Source organism: Lepidochelys kempii, chromosome 2 (genome assembly GCF_965140285.1).
Source record: "Lepidochelys kempii isolate rLepKem1 chromosome 2, rLepKem1.hap1, whole genome shotgun sequence".
NCBI classification, from domain to species: Eukaryota; Metazoa; Chordata; order Testudines; family Cheloniidae; genus Lepidochelys; species Lepidochelys kempii.
The window spans coordinates 265,909,567-265,930,077 of NC_136381.1; the positions used below are offsets into that span (position 1 = coordinate 265,909,567).

Below are 20,511 nucleotides of genomic sequence, written 5' to 3' on the forward strand. Positions count from 1 at the left end.
ATTCATAGCCGAGATGGTGAGCTGAGTGGTTGCAAAGAGTTCTTTCAGAAGTAGTTAATAATTTATAGTCCAATGTCCAAATATCACATTCAGGGCGTACCAGCATAACTGGGACCCCAATCGTGCAACTCAAACTTCCCCTGAAGAATCTTAAGCAGACCTGAGATGACAGAATCAGGACCCAAGGATCTATTTTTACAATTTCATGTCCTCTTTGATGAGTTGGGAGTTCCTCGGGGAACAAAAGGTAATTAGGATGACTTTGAAGGAGGTCCGTCACTGGTACTTACCTATAGGAATTAACATAAGACTGTTTGCTTGTTCCTCCACCATTCACAGATTATTTGCTATGCATTTCAAAGAGAGATGAATATCGAGATTAGACGAAGGTCTTAGACAAAGGTTTCTAACCATCAGAGGAGTGAAGTTTTGGAATAGCCTTCCGAGGGAAGTAGTGGGGGCAAAAGATCTATCTTGCTTTAAGATTAAACTCGATAAGTTTATGGAGGAGATGGTATGATGGGATAACATGGTTTTGGTAATTAAATATTCATGGTAAATAGGCCTAATGGCCTGTGATGGGTTTTTAGATGGGGTAAGATCCAAGTTACCCGGGAAAGAATTTTCTGTAGTATCTGGCTGATGAATCTTGCCCATATGCTCAGGGTTTAGCTGATCGCCATATTTGGGGTCGGGAAGGAATTTTCCTCCAGGGCAGATTGGAAGGCCCTGGAGGTTTTTCGCCTTCCTCTGTAGCATGGGGCACGGGTCACTTGCTGGAGGATTCTCTGCTCCTTGAGGTCTTCAAACTACAATTTGAGGACTTCAATAGCACAGATATAGGTGTGAGGTCTTTTTTAGGAGTGGTGGGTGAAATTCTGTGGCCTGCATTGTGCAGGAGGTCAGACTAGATGATCATAATGGTCCCTTCTGACCTAAATATCTATGAATCTATGAGATATCCCGTGTTTACAATTCATTTAAATGCTCGGATCTTCTTTTGACCTCTGAATTATCAGAATACAAGTTGATTACCTTGTTGACCCTACTCATACATATGTAAATACACAAACATTATCTCCCCACATGTCTTCTGTGCGTTATTTATTTTTCTAGCCATGTGTGACACACACACAAACCCAGCGCCCCCTGCCAGGTTTTGCGGGACCTGACGAGGCAGAGCCCTCTCCCCCAGTGATGCGCGGGGGGGACCCTGTATCCAAGACAGCAGTTTGTACAGTTTCTATCTCTGGTTTGGTTTCCATGGAAACCAATCCACCATCGCTTTCAACATTGCATTTTAAGCTCTGGGAAAAAAGACTCTCCCATCCCTGCTGCCCCTGCCCTGCCCTGCCTTGTCTGCAGGCCGCATCTCCACTGTGGTTGCCTGCAGACAAGTTTTGGGGATCACCTCCTTCTCTTACGGGGCACCTGGTGTCCCTCACGCCTAGCGCGTAGATTTCCACCTAGCGCCCTGTCTAATGGCTGTGTGCTGTAAAACACCACTCAAGGCAGCCCTCTGCTGATCATCCCATAATGAGTAGGACTTTAACCAGAGGCTGATGTGAGAAGGTACCCTCCCGAGTCCTGCTCCTCGCCTCTGCGTCCTCCCCCCAAGCCAGAGCTCCCACCACAAGCCCACCTGTGGTTTCCATTGCTCTGCGGCCTTGGGATTCATACATTCAGGCAGACGTGCCCTGGCTTTGCAGGGCTTGGAAGCGAGAGAGCCTTGAAGTGCAGGTCTGAGTTTTCCTCAGCGTGTTGGATTTGGGGTACAGTTGGGAGGGTTCTTGTGTCATCTACCTCAAGCCTAGTTTCATATCAAAATGAACCCAGAGCCCCCGGCTAGCTCCTGGCTGTGGTCAGTAGCCCTCAGCCCTGGCTTCCCCTTCTCCTTTCAGAGCACGAGCTGGTGGTTTTTATTCTGTTGCTAATTTTGTGGTGAGACTATTGTGTTCCTTCAGCCATTACCAGCCTTGGCAACACCAGGATGTGTGAAGCCTTTAGCTTATCTTCCTGCTATCTAGCCACCCTGGCCTTTTGAAATAGGGAGGAGGGACGGCCCGATGCCATGTGGGGCAGGTGAAAGCACTGGGGTCTGTCTCAGTTCCGCTCAGGGCAACTAAGCAGGAGGTGGGTCCCTGCGCCGGAGTGTCTCGTGGCCGGTTACCAAACGTCTTTCTTAGCACTGGGTGATAAGGGGGCGCAGCTTAGCTCTTAGCAGCCTTATCTCCTGGAATTTCAGGAGCCTGGTCGCTGCTCACGTTTCGGGTTGGCCCGAGGGCTGGAAAGGGGGGATGGCAGAGGACCTGTGGGGGCGAGGGAGCCAGGGATGGATGAGAGGAGGAAGGAAGGTGGCTAGAGGGGAATGAAGGGAGAATGCAGAGGATACGGTGCTGTCCAGGGGCTTAACCTCCAGACTGCATGGTTCCCCCAACACCAGCCATCCCCACCCCCATCTTTCACTTCGCTGAGGTGCTGAAATCTGCCAGGACAATATCGAATGTTGCTGCACCCTTGACATGGCTAGGGGGAGTGGAGGGGCTTTCCCTGGATCTACCCTCCAGAGCCCTTGATTCTGAGCCAGCCCAAGTCTCTGCTGAGCCAACTTGGGGTTTGTTTGTTTTTTTTTCCGTTGACATGTTATTTCTCAGCGACAGCTGCGAGGTGCTGTCACGTTGCCCTGCCTCACCCGGGAGAGCAGCCCATCCTGCTTCAGTCCAGCATCAGGGGTACGTTCACACTGGAAAGAAGCTGAAACTCGCTCATGGTTCAAATCCTCCACCTTGCGGAGAGCAACTTCGGTGCTAAGAAACCCCGGGTCTTATTCTGACCTCCGCTGTGCTGGGGGTGACCGGGTTGATCCCGGTGTGACCCAAGACCAGAACTGGAGTCCCTCCTTTAAGGGGCCCCCTGATGTCATGCCACGTCCTGCTCCGTTCCGGGAAAGTCTCCAATTCCTGAACCTCCCTTGCTGCCTGTCTCCCGCCCCCAGCACTTACTGAGCACTGACAGTCTGTGTGGTTCTTCCTACCCAGGTCCTTCTCTGGTCCTCATGGCCATAGGATTGAAGCTGCTTGCAATCATGAATGGACTCTCAACGCCCCCAGGAGATAGGGCAGTGCTAGTATTCCCCATTATTTACACAGGGAAACTGAGGCACGGAGGGAGTGACTTGGCCATAGTCACACACTGTGTCGATGGCAGCGCCAGGAACAGAACCCAGTCCAGTGTTCTAGCCACTAGGTCACAAAGTGCCTGGCCCGTCCTTTCGACCCGTCGCGCAGAACAAGCTGCAGTAGGTACGGTCCCTGCCCCAGCTCGGCAGATAATGCAGCACTGAAGTATTTAGTGTCACAGAGGCAGGTACAGTGTTTACCCATTCTACCCATGGAGCAACTGAGGCACACAAAGTCACTTGATTAGGCTCCTCCAGCACTTGTCTGGCAGAGCTGGGGGTAGACCCAGGAGTCCTGTCTCCCAGCGCTGCACGGTAACCCCGAGTCTGTCCCCACCTCGCTGTGGGAGCCTTTGCTAGGGGGATGCAGCTGCTTGTATTGTCGGTTTCTCCTCCTCCCCCCCTCCCCCCATGCAACAAGAGCAAGGGAGGGGTCCGCACGCTGGCTTGTGAGGTGGGGAGGTGCTAGGGGGGTTCCGTTTGCCATCGAAAGGGGAAGTGGTGCTAGTAGGGTGAGGAGCAGCCACTTCAGTGCCTCTTTCCTGACTGCGGAGCAACGCAGCTTGTCCCCCTGGCTGCCAGCTGGGGCTGTCTGCAGCGCTCAGCGGGAGCCCTGGAGGTGCCAGGGGAGCACATCCAGCATGCAGGAGAGCAAAGGGGACAAGGCACTGGGAGGCGGGCTACAGCACGGCACGTCTGTCCCCACTCCAGTGCCCAGGGTGTAAAGATGCCTGGCTAGTCTGTGCTGTCCGCGTGGGTGGCCAACGAGAGGAAGGAAGCTCGGTGTTTACAGCACTGGACTAGGCTCTGCCACGGACTCACCATGTGACCTGGAAGTCACTTAATTGCTCTGGGCCTCAGTTCCCCATCTGTACAATGGGGTTAATGGCTCTTCCTTCCTCCCTCCCACGCTCTGCCTTGTTTGTTTAGACGGCATGTTCTTGGGGTAGGCATCGTCCTTGCTGTGTATTTGTACAGTGCCTAGCACAGTGGGGCCCCCATCTCGGCTGGGTGACTGGAAGCTACAGTAATACCAGGAATGGGTTATGAGCAGAGAAGCAGCCCTGCTGACGCTCAGAACAGAGCCTTGCTCCTGGGGCTCCTATCAGACAGCCCTGATCTTCTTGCTGGGGGATGAATGGAGCTGGCAGCCATCAGGGGAGGGAAGAGGCTAATGTGGGGTTTGCCCTCTTGGCTGGGTGTAGCTAACAGAAGTCACGGGAGTGAAAACCTTGTGCGTTGGATGCAAGCGGGAGGATCTTTAGCATTTATGTTTCTGTCTTTTCATCAGCATTCCTAGCATCGTCCCCGTTGTAGAGAGGGAGACCGAGGCATCGAGCAGGCAAGCAACTTGCCCAGAGCCACATACCATGTTGGCAGCAGAACTGAGATTAGAACCCAGATTTCCTGGCTCCCAGTTCCCCTATTCTTAGCCGCTAGATCAGCTTTCAGTAGCTAAAAATGACGCGGAGGTAGAGTTTCTCACTTCTCCCTGTCCCGTGTGCTGGTGGTAGGCTGGCTTTGTAGGAGATGGTGGGGTATTGGTTTTAGGAGATGCTGAATGGCTCTGAACATTTACACATTGCCTTTGGGAGGGGACTCTTAGTTAAACCCCTGGTCGCTTCCTGCCTCTGTCTTCCCTTAGCTTCCGATCATCCCCAGCCATCAAACATGCCCAGTAGGTCTCTTTCAGCCTTTGCATCCTTCCCCCAGCGCACCCTCAGGGTGGGGATGGAGTTTAGGAGAGGATTAAGAGAGAATGCTGATCCCCGAACGTGAGTGCTAACCTTGACACCCGCTCGCTGTCTGAGTACGTCGACACCTGCAGCAGGAGGTGTCAAGTCCAGCAGCAGGAGCCAGACCCGCCCTAGCTCTGATCGGGCTAGCACGTGGGAAGTGGAAGCGTGGCCACAGCAGCACAAAGGACTTGCCGTTCCCCGTACGCTCCCGTCTGGGGCACTGGGCACGTCCTCGCGCCACCTCTGCTCTGTGTGCGTTTTCAGCACGCTAGCCCACTCGCGTGGGCATGGCTCCGGGAGCTAACATCGATACGTCCAGCTTGAAGTGCAGACGTCCCCGAAGACACAGCACTTGTTTTGTTTTTCCCCCATCATAACTTGCAAATATTTCTGCTCCCTGGTAAATTTAAATGATCGACAAATGAACAAATCAGCTATTCCATGGCCTCACAAATCTCATTCTTCCACAGCCCAGTACAACCCTCCATTAGAAAATGTTCTGTGCTAGTGAATTCCTCCTCCGTTTGCTCCTACCTGTACCCCTTGGCTGGCCCTCCCTGAAGGGCGATAGCAGGATTATTGTTATGTATTATGGCAGCATGTAGAAGTCCCAGTCGAGATCATGGTCCCATTGTGCTAGGTGCTGTGTATGCATGTAGTAAGAGACCGCTCCTGCCCTGAAGAGCTTACAGCATCAATGGAACAGACCGGGGGCGGGTGGGTGGGGGAAAGGAAGTAGTATCCCCATTTTACAGAGGGGAAACTGAGGCACAAAGATTGAGGGGCTTGCCACGGTCTCATAGGGAGTCTGATGTCCCAAGTGTCATGGCTGGGGCATGTGCAGTGAGGGTTAGTGGGTGGAGCTGGAGTCTGGGGCCTGGGACCCGAGTCGGAAGCCAGAGTCAGAAGCCAGGTACCAGAGTCAGAGGTCAGACTGCTGGGAGTCGCAGGCCCTTTAACTTGTCCCCCGGGAAGCCGGGCTGCCCCAGTACGGTGTGCCAGCTCTTGCCGGTACGCCCTACCCGGGCATACCAGCTTATTTTCACCTCTGCTGTTGACCCAAATGCTATGGCTGGAGATTCAGCCATGATGGGGACACTGGACTGAACAGAGGGGATTGAAAGATTGGTCCTGCCAAGAAGAGAGGTCTTGACTAAAACTGGTTGGGGAGGAATTTTGGCAGAAAATTTAGTTTTTCTTGGCAAAAATTTAAAATTTTAGCCAAAATCCAAAAGAACTTAAATTCTGAAGTGCTGCTGTAATACCTCATGGGAGTTGTAGTTTAGGTGACTCACCCCTATTCTCATCCATGGAGAGGGCTCCCTGAGTGGACTACGTCTCCCATGAAGCAACATGGTCTCACCTCTGGGTCAGGGGACGTCATGCATCATGGGAGATGTAGTCCAACCAGGGAGCTCAGCCCATTCAGAAGAATGGGGGATGGGAGGTTAGGCAACATGTCCAAATACTTCAGGTTTCCTCAGAAAGAAGATGTGGTTTTGCAAAAATTGAAGTTTCTGTAGAAATGGTTTCAATGGAAAATTCTTGACCAGCGCAAATCTTGAGCTACCCGCTCCTGTCTGTCAGGAGCATTTAAAATGTCATTTGCCCATCGAGGTTCTCTCTGATGCTCGGGTTGGACTAAGGGGTTGGTAGGGGAGAGGAGAATCTCGGTTGCTGTGATGGCCCATTGTAGACTGATGTAACTGGAACCTGTTCTACGCCAGGTCCAACCCGGCCTTGTCTGGTGGGGCTGATAAGCCTTCCTGGCACAGGGTACTTTTTACTGCCCCAGCCCTTGGAAGTTCACTTCTCTCTAGGCAACACTCACTTGGGGCGGAGTTAATTTCCCAAAGGGAATTTGTGCATTTGCCTCTGTGTCCTGATCAGAAAGTTCCCCTAGCTGAAAAGGGCTCTCGCCCTGTCTGACTCCCCCATGGCTGGGGAGGTGGATGGACAGACGTGGCCACCCTTTCCTTTCCTCCAATTTACCGCCTCCCTCGGTGGCAATTATCAAGGGACTTTTCTTTGGCTGAGGAGAGCTGAGTGGAACTCCACCAATGCCTCCCTGAGAGAGGGCAGTGGGCATGGCTGTAGAACTGGGACTGGTTCTACCTTCAATTACCTTCCCATCTGGGGCAAGCCCAGCTCCACCTCTGCAGTCCCCATTGCAGATCTAGAGAAGAACACTCTCCTTGGGAATGAATGGAATGAACGTCCCCATTTGCTACCGTGCTCAAGCACTTCTTCCAAGGAGCACTCTCTGAAATGCTAGTCAGACAGCAGGCTCAGCGTTACTGTCAGCTGGTGTTTGGTTGCTCTGTCAGACTGTTCTCATCTGCCTGATTGCCTACAGGGTGCAGCAAAAGACACATCAGGTTGAGTTAATTAACCTTGGGACAGTATTAGGGGTAGGGAGATGGCTCTTTTTTTGTTTTGTTTTAGACCCGGACGAGGGGACTACTGAATAGAAGTTGCCTTGAGGCAAGGGGAAGCCATGGGTAAATCACTAACTAGTGTGGTGATAGACTAATTCATTCAAAAACCAGGCAGAGCTCACCTGATTTTCCTCCTCCCCCACCCCCTGCCAGTCTACTGCAAATCAAGCTGTACACAGTTTGCAGCTTTCCCCTTTGCTGCTACTTATCTAAACCACTTGCAAGGATTTCTGATCCTCCCCCTTTTTTTTTCTCTTCTCCCCTTGCAGGAATTTAGAAAATGTCCAAGCCGACAGGACGCCAGTTTTTATCCACGAGGTGCTTAGCTTGCTGTTTGCATGTACAGCCAAGGTAAGCACCGGCTTCGTAGCATGTGTGTTTGTGCCAGGCACATGCCCAGTTAAACAGGGCCTCTAAATAACCCCACATGGAAATGCTTATGTCTGGGGTTGGCCTGTTGTTGAAATCAACCTGAAATACATATATGGGCTATTGATATTAAGAAGCCAGCAAAATGCAAGGCCTGTGTTATACAGGAGATCAGACTAGATCCCTTCTGCCTTGGAATCTCTGAACCTGGAATATACTGGCTCTTGGGCCACAGAGCTCTCTTCTAAGGCCTCATCGTGGGTGAAGTGTGTCGCTGACATGTCACACTGGGGCCAGGACACTGTATCCCGCAAGGAACAGCCATGAAGTGGCATGTTCCTATGCTGCACACGTGTTCTGCACTCAGTGAGTGAGACTCATGCCGGGGCAGCAGGCCCAGACAAGGTCCCGTGGACCATGTAATGCCATAATGTGTGGGTCTGAGTGGGACCCCTCTGCTGGGGTGAACTGGTAAATTATGGAGCTCGCATTTTCGTGACTTGAGAGAAGTTCTGATGACTGGCTGGTCCTCTTCCCCTCTCGAACAACCCTTACAGGCGACCCACAGAGATGAAGCAAATTGGACATGTGCTTGGTTTATTTTGTTGAACGAAGGCAGCTTGAAAATGATGCTGCCCGTTTAATGCTAGACACCCAGATCCCACCCAGCATGCAAGACTCTAACTGGAGAGCTGAACAGTGACCTCCTAAATGTAGTTAGAGCTGTTGCGAGGGGCAGGGATTTCTTGTATTAGGCTGCATAGAACTTTTTTGGTGGCATTCATGTAATGCCAATGACTAATCAACACTTTGGAAAAGGAAGCTTTTGTTAAAGACTTCACGCCCTCAGCCCTTGTTAAAAAATCCACAGTAAACATCTCCAAGGCCTCCCAGAGGTCATCCAGAAACACCAGGAATGATCAGACTTGACATTATGGGGATTTCAAAGGTAAATAACAACCAGGAATAATTAAAACAAAAAAATCAAACCAACTTTTTCAGGCTGCATTTTTCTATCAAAGGAAGCCAAAAATGGTCAGCTGGGTTGTTAAAACATCCTTTGTGGGCATTGGCCACATTGCAATTGCTGCTTAGTATGACGCACCCAGTCATTTGGCTGTCTCCCCCTCTGCCTTTTTTGTTCATCTCCCTCTGTTGTGCCCCATAATATGTTAAGATTGTGAGATCTTCAGGGTGGGGACTGTCTCTTTAGTGTGTGTGTGTGTACAGCATCTGGCGCAGAAAGGCCCTCCGATCCTAGCCCATGTCCTCTAGAGGACATAGTAATAATAAAGGTCACCTTCAAGAGCAGTTGCGACAGACTCAAACACACGCTCTTCCACTTACTCTGAAGGAGCTTATGATCAAATGAGAGAAATTAGCCTGAATACAGCATTTCAATAGCACTTCACATCTTCAAGGCACTTTTCAGCAGCACGACTGAATGTTAATGAAGATTATTTAGTGGGGGGTGGGCAAAGGTTTCTTTTGTTTGTTTGTTTTTAAAATGCTGCGGATTAACCAGGTTTCTTCTGTCCTTGCAGCTAAAGAACACCCCGGAGCAGTGTGCCCCCAGCAGGTCTCAGCTAGAGACCGTAACAATCTATGCATTGCACCTCTATGAATGCCTCTTCGACCCCTACCAGACGTGGAGGAGGCAGCTGAGTGGGTGAGTGGGTGTGGAGCAGTGTCCTGTCTGGATGTTCTTACTCTGCTGTGGTCTAGGCACACTGTCACAGCCCCACTGGCCTGCGGGGTCAAATTCAATGAGGAGCCATAATCCATTGCATAAAACCCGTCGGTGTGGGGTGTCGGAGAGTGGGGTCTCGAGACATGTCACTCCCCATTTCAAACATGCAGCATGACACATGGGCATCTAATGACTCTGCGCTGCACCACTCCGATGCCTTGGCCGAGTAATTTCAGCTCCCCCGCTCCCTGTTAGCTGCTCCCTGCCTGGAATCCTGTCTCACTTCCCCTGCATTTCCTGTGTTTCTAGGGAAATTGTCAGCATGAAAGAGAAGAGCAAATACAAGTTTGCACCAGCTGCTTTGCCTCTAGAGTTCAGCACTTTCTTCCAAGGTAAATGCCAAACAACCAACTCCCCCGCCTCCATCTCTGGTTGGAGGTTCGTCTGTCTCCAGTGCTGTTATCTCTCAGTTCAGGAGCCCTCCTCCTTCCCTACCCGTGCTGGAGTGAAATGTCACCCTAACCTTTCCAGCCGTTTGCAGGCAGTTATCGTGCTTAATGACCCTTGATTTCCTCCTCCCCAGCACTGGAGGCTCTCTGTGGTGTTGAAAAGAGCAAAGTTTGTGCATCCAAAAAGCATGCTTGCGCTTCCCAGATTTCCTCCCTACAGTCGGGACCCCAGCGCTGCCAGACGGCGGCTGTTAGCCAGCAGTATGTGTTGAGAAGGTGTATTTGAATATTACCCAGTATCCCATTCTGCTTCTCATGTCCCTGTATCCCAGAGGAGTGGGGACTGAGTGCATTGTTTCAAATGCGGGTGGGGAGCGAATCTAGTGCTGGCGAAAAGTACTAGTTTACCAGCCTTGGAGATTGGACCCACCTGTTTGTCCACGTAGCAGGGGCAGCAGCCAGTGTGCCTACTGCTTAATTTGAAAGACCCGCTTCTTGGGCGTCAGAGAGGAGTTGACTCTCCAGACCCGTTCAGTGTGGGCCCTCTCTGCTGAGGCCGTCTGCAAATGGGCAGGGGGTTCGTAATGTGGACGCTCCTCCACTGGGACGCTGAGCAAGTTCCGCCCAGTAGCATTGGCCTGGTCATGTGTGTCAATGTCTAAATCTCTCCTGCAAGCCGTTGAATGGCTGGGTTTTGTTCTCGTTTTGCTTGGACACCAGGAAGGCTTCCTGGGGGCTTTCCTAGCTACCAAAGCCACCTCCCATCCCTTCTGGGCCCATTCTCTGTGGGCTTGCAAGGGGAATTCCACACAGTGGTTGGAGTTCCCTTTGCTCCTTGCTTTCCTCTGACTTTTGAAACCGTCTTGCCAAAGGCGCTGTGTGCCTCTGGCTGAACCTGGGAACACCTTTACCCCACATCCCTGGGGCCGTAAATAGCCTTGTGTCAGTTTCTAGGCAAGGTTCCCCCAACCAGCGAAGAAATTTCCTTCATTGCCGGAGCTGAGCGCTCGCCGTCTCAGACTCTGAGCCTGACCACGTTAACTCTTTTGACTCAATAACTTCTGTAACAAACCTCCTAAGGAACACAGCACAATGCCGGGGGGGAGGAATATTCCTGCTTGGAACCAACAGCTCAGAGGCTGGGGTTAGGCCTGGAGGTTGGGAGCCGTCTGGGGGCTTTCACTGGCAGTGCTGAGACGCACCATAAGGCGGGAGGCTTTGGAAGCACTGTAAGGGGGACTAGATGGAACGTCCTGGCTGTTTGCACAAGGAAGGGTGGGTTTTTGCAGCTGAAGGGCTGGTCTGGGACGTGGAGCTCTGCACTCAGTTCCCAGCTCTGCTCCAGACTCCCTGCACCACCTTCCTTAGCCCTTCTGTGTTGCCCCCTCTGTAAAATGGGGGGAAATGTCCTGTTCCTCCTGTCCCTGTAGGTTGTAGGCTCAGTGGGGCAGAGACAGTCTTCCTGTGTCCAGGACAATGGGGCCCTGATCTCCGCTGATGCTGCTATGAGCTCATTCATTTCAGCCTCCCTCCAGGAGAGGACGATGGCAGCAAAGACAGAGGGAGGGGGAACGCTACGCATTGGAGCAGCAGTGTGGGTGGCCCCCCAGTTCCCTTCCAGCCTCCTGGTGGGAGCCTGCACTGATCAGATGGGCCAAGAGCTGGCCTTGGGGGATGGATCAGTGGCTAGCATCGGTACACGTCGTGCAGTCTCCTCACCGTTGTGTGTTTGCTGTCTGTGGCCAACCAAGGTCAACCTGGGGCCCTCGTCTTGGTGCCATCCAAGTGATGATGGAGGCTCGGGGAAGTGTGACTGACCGCACCCTGCCAGTCTCATTGGGCTCTCCCCCGAAAGCTATGGCCACCAGAAATAACCATCACTAGCAGCAGCCCAGTAACATGTCTCACAAGGAAACGGGTTCGTCCTGCCCTTCAGAGTGGCATCATCCTCCCTGTCTCAGCTAGCTGCTTCATCCCCGAGGAGCAAGTGACTGCTTCTGGGGAGGAGGACGGGGTGCCCAGGCTGCTGCTCCATCCCATTACCGTGTCCCTCCGCGTGCTGATGGCATCTAAAGAGGAAGAGTCTTGATTGAACGGGGCGGAGCTGCTTCAGAAAACTGTGTGTGTGGCTGTCTTGCCAGGAGCTGCAGCCTATGAACCTCTAAACTTGACCCCCTTCACTTCACAAATTAACCTCGCTGTCCTTTGTACTGGAGATGAAAAGCCCAGTGCAATCTGACCGTAAGGGGGAGAAATAGCTGGTTGCTTGCCATGCTGTAGAAATATGCTTTGGACATTTTCTTTACTTTTTAAAAGCCCCATTCCCCACCCCAGCTTGGGGATATTTTTATTTATTTTTTTTTTTACATTAGAAACTCAGGTCTTGGCTAACCTGCAGTTCTTGGAGGACTCTGTGGATGGCTGGAGTGAAACCTGCTTGAGGGAAAAGGATTATTTCTGTTCACCATTAAACTTTATTTTGTGCTCACTTAACTCAAACACTGAGAAAAACAGATCTCTTTATGAACCATTCTTGCATCTTCTGTTAAGTGCTGCTTTCCCCTCCCCACCTTCTGTTATGCTTCTTCAAAGCACACAGAATCTTGGCCTACACTTCCCCCCCCCCTCGGCCCCCACCCCCCAAAAAAGTTCTGCTTGTTTTAGAAATGTCAAATCTCATTTTTCCTGTTCTTGGTGGAAGTCTTGTTGGAGGACCAGGGAGCTGGAGTAAGAGCTTTCTTAGCCTTTCATTGAAGGAGGGTTGTTTTTTTAAGAGCTTTTCTTCCAGCTGTTTCTCGGGCATTGCAGTTAAATAGGCATTATGCAAAATAAACATAGTTTTAGACAATCTGACTTAAAACTTCATAGGTTTTGCTTCCCAGATTACCCAACCTCTTTCATTGTCCTGTACTTGGAACTCATCCAAGAACAAGACCTGAATTTCTAATGGAAAACATTATTTTTGAAAGGTTTCAGAGTAGCAGCCGTGTTAGTCTGTATCCGCGAAAAGAAAAGGAGTACTTGTGGCACCTTAGAGACTAACCAATTTATTTGAGCATAAACTTTCGTGAGCTACAGCTCACTTCATCGGATGCATGCAGTGGAAAATACAGTATGGTCCATCTTGATTATCACTACAAAAAGTTTTTTTTCTCTCCTGCTGGTAATAGCTCACCTTAATGGATCACTCTCGTTATAGTGTGTATGGTAACACCCATTGTTTCGTGTTCTCTATGTGTGTGTATATATATCTTCCTACTGTATTTTCCACTGCATGCATCCGATGAAAGTGGGCTTTAGCCCACGAAAGCTCATGCTCAAATAAATGTGTTAGTCTCTAGGGTGCCACAAGTCCTCCTGTTGTTTTTGAAAATACCCCTCCAGGCTTTTCTACAACACTATAAAGAAGGAAGAAAGTCTGCAAACACAATTCTCTCCCCATTTACAAGTTACTTTTTAACTAAGGTGTGAGAGGGTTGGGTTTCATGAAAATTCCTTCCCCCCCCCACACACACTTTTCAGCATAGCCCCTCATTTTCTAAGATTAACTTGAATTCACCAATAACTTCCTGACTAACTGGAGGCCTGTGCTATTGGAGGAAACAGAGTGGGGGGTTTACAGAAAAACCCTGGATTCAGGCACCCCTAAACTGCAGGGCTTTGTGAAATCCACATCCAAGTCTGGATACATATTTTGAAGAAGCCCTACACTTTACTGATGAACTGAATTGAAGCTCTGTATTTTATTATGGCGAATAAGCTACACAGGGTAACTCCTTGCATTGGGAGACTTTAGATTGGATCTTGTATTAAACATTTTTGGGTGGGTGGGGGTGCGTGTGTGTGTGACTGACTTAAACACATGTTGGAAGTGACCAGTAGAACTCATGCATCCGATGAAGTGAGCTGTAGCTCACGAAAGCTTATGCTCTAATAAATTGGTTAGTCTCTAAGGTGCCACAAGTCCTCCTTTTCTTTTGAGCCTGGTGAGTATCTGATTAGATAACAAATGGTACTTGGATGACTAGTGCAGGGGTAACCTCCCGGGGCTCAGAGTTTGGCCTGGCTCAGGATTAGCAATATCTATACAGTGCCATAGAGATACCGGGCACAAGTAAAGTCGGGGTTCCTGGCCTGTGGTGCTTACAGTCTGAATTAGCCCACACGTGCAGGAGAGGACTGAGTGGCGGGGGGCAGAAATCAACACCAGGATGTTAGCGCTGTTTTTAGAAGAGGCAGCTATTCCTATGGGGGCAGGAGCCCGTTTGCGTGGATTGATTGCACATTACTCATTGGCTGCTCGGGTTTTTAATATTCTCTGTTGCAAGCTGGGGATTTATCCTCGCTGGCGCTCTCTCCTTCGCATGCTAATGGATTTGCTCTGTGCACCACCAAGCGATCTCCCGTGCAGCAGGGAGACCATAGACTCCAGATGTTTCAGGGTAGGCCTGGGTGCCCCTAATGCTTTATTTACCATTATCCATTGATCACACAGCACTGGAGTATTGGATACTTCTAGAGAGGGAACGGCAAACTTCCTTTTTCCTCCGGTATCTCAGCCCCTGTTTGGTGTACTCTGTAGAGGGGTGACATTGTATCCACTCCAAGAGCCCCTGCCAGGCGCCTGATGCCAGGTTGGTGTCTCTTAGGCAGGAGGGTACCTCGCTGGATGGACCCTTCTTAAGGCTACACACACACACAGGCACTTAATTTACACATCTGAGTTAGTGCCTCTGAGCTGCGAGACTGCAGGGTTGTGGCTAGAGAACTTGCATCTGACTGCTGGGGGAAGCTAATCAATAGCCCCTTTCTAGTCATAACAGGGCAGAAAAAGCCCCTAAAACTACGCAGGGAGTTTTTCTTTGACCACATGGTGTAAATCCCCTTGCCCAGTTATTTTTAGGAGGGAAAAAAGCTCTTTGCATCCGGGCTGATTTCTCACATAGCACGTTCTGTCCCAGTGCCTACTGGGAGTGAAGGCCGTAAGCACTGCGCATCTGCAAGATTGGGGCCCTTTGCAGCACTGTTAAAATCCCACCCTGTCCCACAAAGAATCGGGGGGCACCAGGGAAACCTTCCCTGAGCCCCACGTCCAGCAGCCCTACTAGATAATGAGCTTTCATGCACACGCTGTGCCCAGGGACAAGCGTCTCCAGACGAGTCTTCTCGTGGAATTAATTGGCAGAATTTCCTTTGGGGGAAACCCATTTCTGGGCAGTGAAGCCTCGTGGGGTTTTCAGTGGCTGGTGTTTGTATCGATGCAGGTAGCTGGGCTTCTGACCATGTGCCTGCTGGTATCTTCTCCAATTTGTCTCTTTTTTCCTTCCCTTTTCCGTAGCCGCCTCCCTTCTGCCGCCAACCCACATACCTGACTCATAACCTCTCTTCTCTCGTCCATGCTCTTCCCCTTCTCAGCATCCATCCTGCTGCTTGCCTGGGGTGCTGAATGGGGAGCTGGGTTCTCGTCCCAGATTGCTGTGTGGCGCTGTGGGGGGGGGGCGCGTCTCCATGTGCCTTGGCTTTCTCGGCTGTAAAACAGGGGTAGTGCTAGTTAGCCCCTGTCAAGGTTTCTTCCCCCCTCTGAACTCTAGGGCACAGATGTGGGGACTTGCATGAAAACCCCCCCAAACTTATTTTTACCAGCTTAGGTTAAAACTTCCCCAAGGTACAAACTATTTTACCTTTTGTCCCTGGACTTTATTGCTGCCACCACCAAGTGTCTAACAAATATAACAGGGAAAGAGCCCGCTTGGAAACGTCTTTCCTCCCAAAATCCCCCCAAGCCCTACACCCCCTTTCCTGGGGAAGGCTTGATAAAAATCCTCACCAGTTTGTACAGGTGAACACAGACCCAAACCCTTGGATCTTAAGAACAATGAAAAAGCATTCAGGTTCTTAAAAGAAGAATTTTAATTGAAGAAAAAGTAAAAGAATCACCTCTGTAAAATCAGGATGGTAAATACCTTATAGGGTAATCAGATCCAAAACATAGAGAATCCCTCTAGGCAAAACCTTAAGTTACAAAAAGACACAAAAACTGGAATATACATTCCATTCAGCACAGCTTATTTTATCAGCCATTTAAACAAAACAGAATCTAACGCGTATCTAGCTAGATTGCTCACTGATTTTTTTACAGGAGTTCTGACCTGCATTCCTGCTCTGGTCCTGGCAAAAGACAACACACAGACAGAGAGAACCCTTTGTTTCTCCCCCCCCTCCAGCTTTGAAAGTATCTTGTCTCCTCATTGGTCATTTTGGTCAGGTGCCAGAGAGGTTATCCTTGCTTCTTAACCCATTACAGGTGAAAGGGTTTTTCTTCTGGCCAGGAGGGATTTAAAGGTGGTTACCCTTCCCTTTATATTTATGACAGCCTCCCTTTGTAAAGGGCTTTGACATCTATGATGAAAAATGCTGAGATCTCAGGTACGCTCCTTGCTGTCCTTAAAGGGAAATGGTCAGCTCAGACTTGGCCCCAAATGTAGGTCTTGTAAAAGCAGCGTTTAATCATAGAACCATAGGGACTGGAAGGGTCATCTAGTCTAACCCCCTGCCAAGATGCAGGATTTGTTGGATCTAAACTATCCAAGACAGATGCTTCTACAGCCTCTAAAGTGCTTGGAAATCCTCTGAAAAATGGAGGTAGAGAAGGCCAAAGCTTGGCATTAAAATCCTATAGCCAGGGCAGGCCAGAGAACATCGCCGTCAAGGATTCCTGCACCATATCCTGGCCCCAAACCCCGTAATAACACTGCACTAAGCTATGCTGTGCCTCGACAGCACTGCAGTCTCCTCGAAGTGAAACAGCAATCCCAGCTGGATGCCCAATTACCAGCTCCCTGAACCACGCGTGTGGCATGCAGAGATGCTAACGCCACAGACGTTTAATGCTGAAGAGATGTTTCCGTGAGGTTTTTTTAAAACTTCCATTGGAAAGGGCTTTATTTAAGAAAACACCCATCTAAACCCCATCCAGGTCTTTCCTGCCCAAATAAGTTTGCTTTGGAGGAGTAGCACATGAGACCCAGAGTGTGAAACTGACTAGCAACAGAAGTGAAATTGACCGGTCCCTTTGCCTCTGAAATGCAGAGATTAAACAGTGTAAAGCCACTGTTCTTTCCTTCTTACCTACCCAGGATAATGGTACTTGTAATCCAGGTGAGTGAGTGAGTGTTTCTAGTGAGACCGTGATCCTCCTAGCTCAATCAGTAGGTAATGCCAGCAGGAAGTTGTCAAGGGAAGATGTGAGGAATGATTACGTGACTTGGAGAAAGAAGCTCCAGATACAGCAAAAGGGGTGACTCACAGGAGGCGTCTTTCCTGCTCTCGAATCTCGGTGCATTGCATCTGTGTAGGGTTGGATGGCTTTTAATCCATCTGTTACGCTGTTTCTCCTTTCTGCCTTGGCTTGGTACTGTTTTCCCCAGTGGAGTGTGGAACACACGCTCTGCAAAGCTTCGTGCGATGTTCTGCACAAACCCTGCTTTGCAAAGGTTGTGTGATGTGTCCTTGGTCTTTTGTATTTTGTGTGTGTTCAGCATTGCACGTAATGGGCCTCTGATCCTGGGTGGGCAATATCCAGGGGATTTGGTAACTCAAACAGGAACGATAAAGCAACCAATATTAACTACATACACTTACCATGCTCAGTATACCTCATAACTGTGCTGGGGGCAGGGTTAAGTGACTTGCCCAGAGGTACATGGGGGAGTCTGTGGCAGAGCTGGGAATTGAATTTGCCTTTCGAGTCTCCCTCCAGTGCCTGAGCCATGAGGCCTCTGATGCTACCACTAGGAGGGAAACTATTGGCAAGGAAGTAGAACTATTGGCAAGTCTTGTAGATGCAGATTGTGACAAACCCGGCTTTTGGGCCTGCCTTTCTGCGCAGAGGCCCTATTGTGGGGGAGAGGGGAGATGAGTTGTGAGCTAACAGCCCGTCAGCTTTGTGTCCCGCAAGGAGAGCGTTGAAACGTGGCATCCTGTGAAGCGAGTTTGTACCGACTCCCTTAGTGGGAGCGCCTGGCTCAGACCTTGTGTGTCCGGTCAGAGACTGGCGGCCGAGAGCTCCGCGGGTGCCGGGGGGAACGGGAGGGCTTGGCCTCTGTTTCGTGCATCGCTCTGGGCCTGCTGGGACTTGGAGCGGTTTTGTGGTACCTGGGAGAGGCCGGGCTGGGGACTGGACATGCTCCAAGGACTAGAGATCAGGGTCATGTGCCATTGGTCTCGTCCCCACCTCTCCCAGCAGTCGCCGTGCCCCTCGCTAGGAGGGAAATGCTGCGCTCACCTCCCGGCTCGGCAGGAGAAGGAACCCGACCCTCTTTGGCTTGACACGTGAACGTCATGCTAGCCCAAGGCACCGTGCTGGCAGCACTGGCTGGATGCAGGGAAGGCTTCCCCCCACGCTGCCTCAGCCTGACCTGCGGGGTTGGGGGAAGGAGTCTTCTGGCCTCATCAGTTCCTGGCTTCTCCACTGAGTCTGCCAACAAAGGGCAGCTGATGGAGGTGGCAGCATAAGTGCTGGCCTGGGACGCACGAGGTGGCTGTTTGGGGCAGTGGAACCCCATAAGGGGTGGCCAGGTTGGGAATGGAACCAGGTGTGGGCAGAGCCAGACCAGAGGAGGGGAATGTTCCCCTCTCCGACCGCCCGCCTCTGCAGGGAAGGGTCCCCGCACCGGCTTCGCACAACGGCCTGCTTCCAGGCGATCCAGGGCCCTGAGTGTTTTACTGGTGCTGGCTGGGCAGTCCCTGGCCCGTCCGCCCTTAGTAGCCCTTGGCGTGAGCACTGAGGGGCTCAGGAGCGGGTCGCTCGTCTGTTTATATCCTCCCGGGGTCTTGCCTGTAGGAAACTGGGTTTGGGCTTCCTGGAGGCGAGATGCTGCCTCCCAGAGTAGCTACACCGTGAGCGCTCTCCCTGCACGCATGCCCCGAGTGCCCATGAAGCTCTGTTTGATCCGCGCGCTCTGGGCTGGGTTTGACGCCAGGAGGGTTTCGCCGTTGGGCACCCGTTAGAATAAGAGAATTCCCCACCTCTCTGTCCCTCGACATCCCTATCACAGCAGGACCGAGGGAGCATTCCCACCCAACAGCCGTACAGCTCTGATCTGGGGAGGGCATTAGCTAATGTAGCCCCTCTCCCCCCCTGCATGGGCCGGGCTCCCTCCCATATGTTCCCAAAGGTCGATTTAAATAAGAGCGTGTTTGCCCTTCGGTAGCATCTTCCAGCCAAGGAGCAGGGGGTGAGCTTTCCAAATAATGGGTGAAGAGCTGAGGGGAAAGCTGTGTCAGCCTCCTCTTACAGATGGGGAAACTGAGGCTCAGAAAATTCTAGTCCAAGGCCACGCGGTGAGTCAGTGGCAAAAATGGAAATGGGACTCAAATCCTTGGTCTCCCAAGGACCACTAGCACCCCATCCTAGCTGGCATGGGCTGCTTCACCTCTGGAGACACGGAGGTGATCTGAGTGTGCCCTAAATTACTATTTATGATGTGTAGTGTGGTAACGCCTAGAGGGGCAACCCAAATGAGGGCCGTGTTGTGCCAGGCGCTGAACACACACCCAGTGAGAGCCAGTCCCTCTCCCATAGAGCTCACAGTCTAAATAGACACAGCAGAGAAAGGAAGCCGTGTCATCATGGCTTTACTGATGGGGAAACTGAGGCACCAACTGGCAAAGATTCTGATACAAATCCCCAGGAAGTCTTTCCATTGATTTCAGCAGGCATTGGATAAGCCCCACCCCCCAGAGATAGGTGCTTAGTCTCCAGCTGACAGGCTAAACTTCTCGCCCTCTGCAGGGAGCTTCCAGGATGAAGGGCAGCTTCCTGAGGCTCTCCAGCTGCGACTCATCCACCTCTTTGGAGCCATTATCTCTGGAGCCAAGGTAACTCGTCCCTAGCCCTTGTGGTCCCCTCCTTCCTGAAAGCCAAGCTCTGCTCCTGGGGAGGGAGAGGTGGGCAGGGAAGTGGGCGTGGCCATGTCTGATAACCAAGCATGGGGATTCCACACCCCTTCCCAGAGATCTTTAAGGACAAGGGGGCCGAACACCTGCCGGGGATGGTGTAGGTTTTTTGTGGTCCTGCCTCAGGGTGCGGGGGCTGGACTAGGCGACCTCTCAAGGTCTCTTCCAGCCCCACATTTCTAGGACATAAAAGCAAACTGCTTGGATCCCTTCTGCATTTGTCTCCTGTTGTATGCTCACCCCCACTTGCCGCCCCCCACCTGGTGGGATGTTCTTTGTGAGCAGGGGAGGTGCAATGTGCAGCTGGCTGCATTCGGCTGGCCTGAAAGCCCCACAGGAGCCAGTGCTGCCTTTAAATGTCCCTTGTGTTGTTTTAGGGGGAAAATACTTCTATGGCAGCAGCGCTTACGGGCCCCAGCAAAATCGGGGCCCATTGTGCTAGGTGCTGCGTGCACATATAGAGAGTCCCTGCCCGGATACGGTCACAGGTCAGCCAGGCAAGATGGAGGGAGGGAGAGGATGTTGCCCCGAGAGACTGTGACACTGATACTTAGCCACCTGGAGGCAGTGTGGCTCAATGGATAAGGGCCCTAGATTGGGAATCAGGAGACCTGGTTCGTATTCCCAGCTCTGCCCCAGACCCGCTGTGCGACCTTGGGCCCGTCACGTTCTCTCCCTGTGCCTCAGTTTC

At 51.3% G+C, this 20,511-nt stretch overlaps 1 protein-coding gene across 1 annotated transcript in view; it reads left to right on the forward strand.

Moving 5' to 3' along the window:
- Positions 1-20,511, forward strand: part of NBEAL2 (neurobeachin like 2) — a 148,908-nt gene that overhangs the window by 58,569 nt on the left and 69,828 nt on the right. Inside the window, 4 exon segments of the mRNA XM_073334853.2 lie at positions 7,625-7,706; positions 9,269-9,393; positions 9,724-9,806; positions 19,657-19,742. Coding sequence (XP_073190954.1) covers positions 7,625-7,706; positions 9,269-9,393; positions 9,724-9,806; positions 19,657-19,742 — 376 coding nt within the window.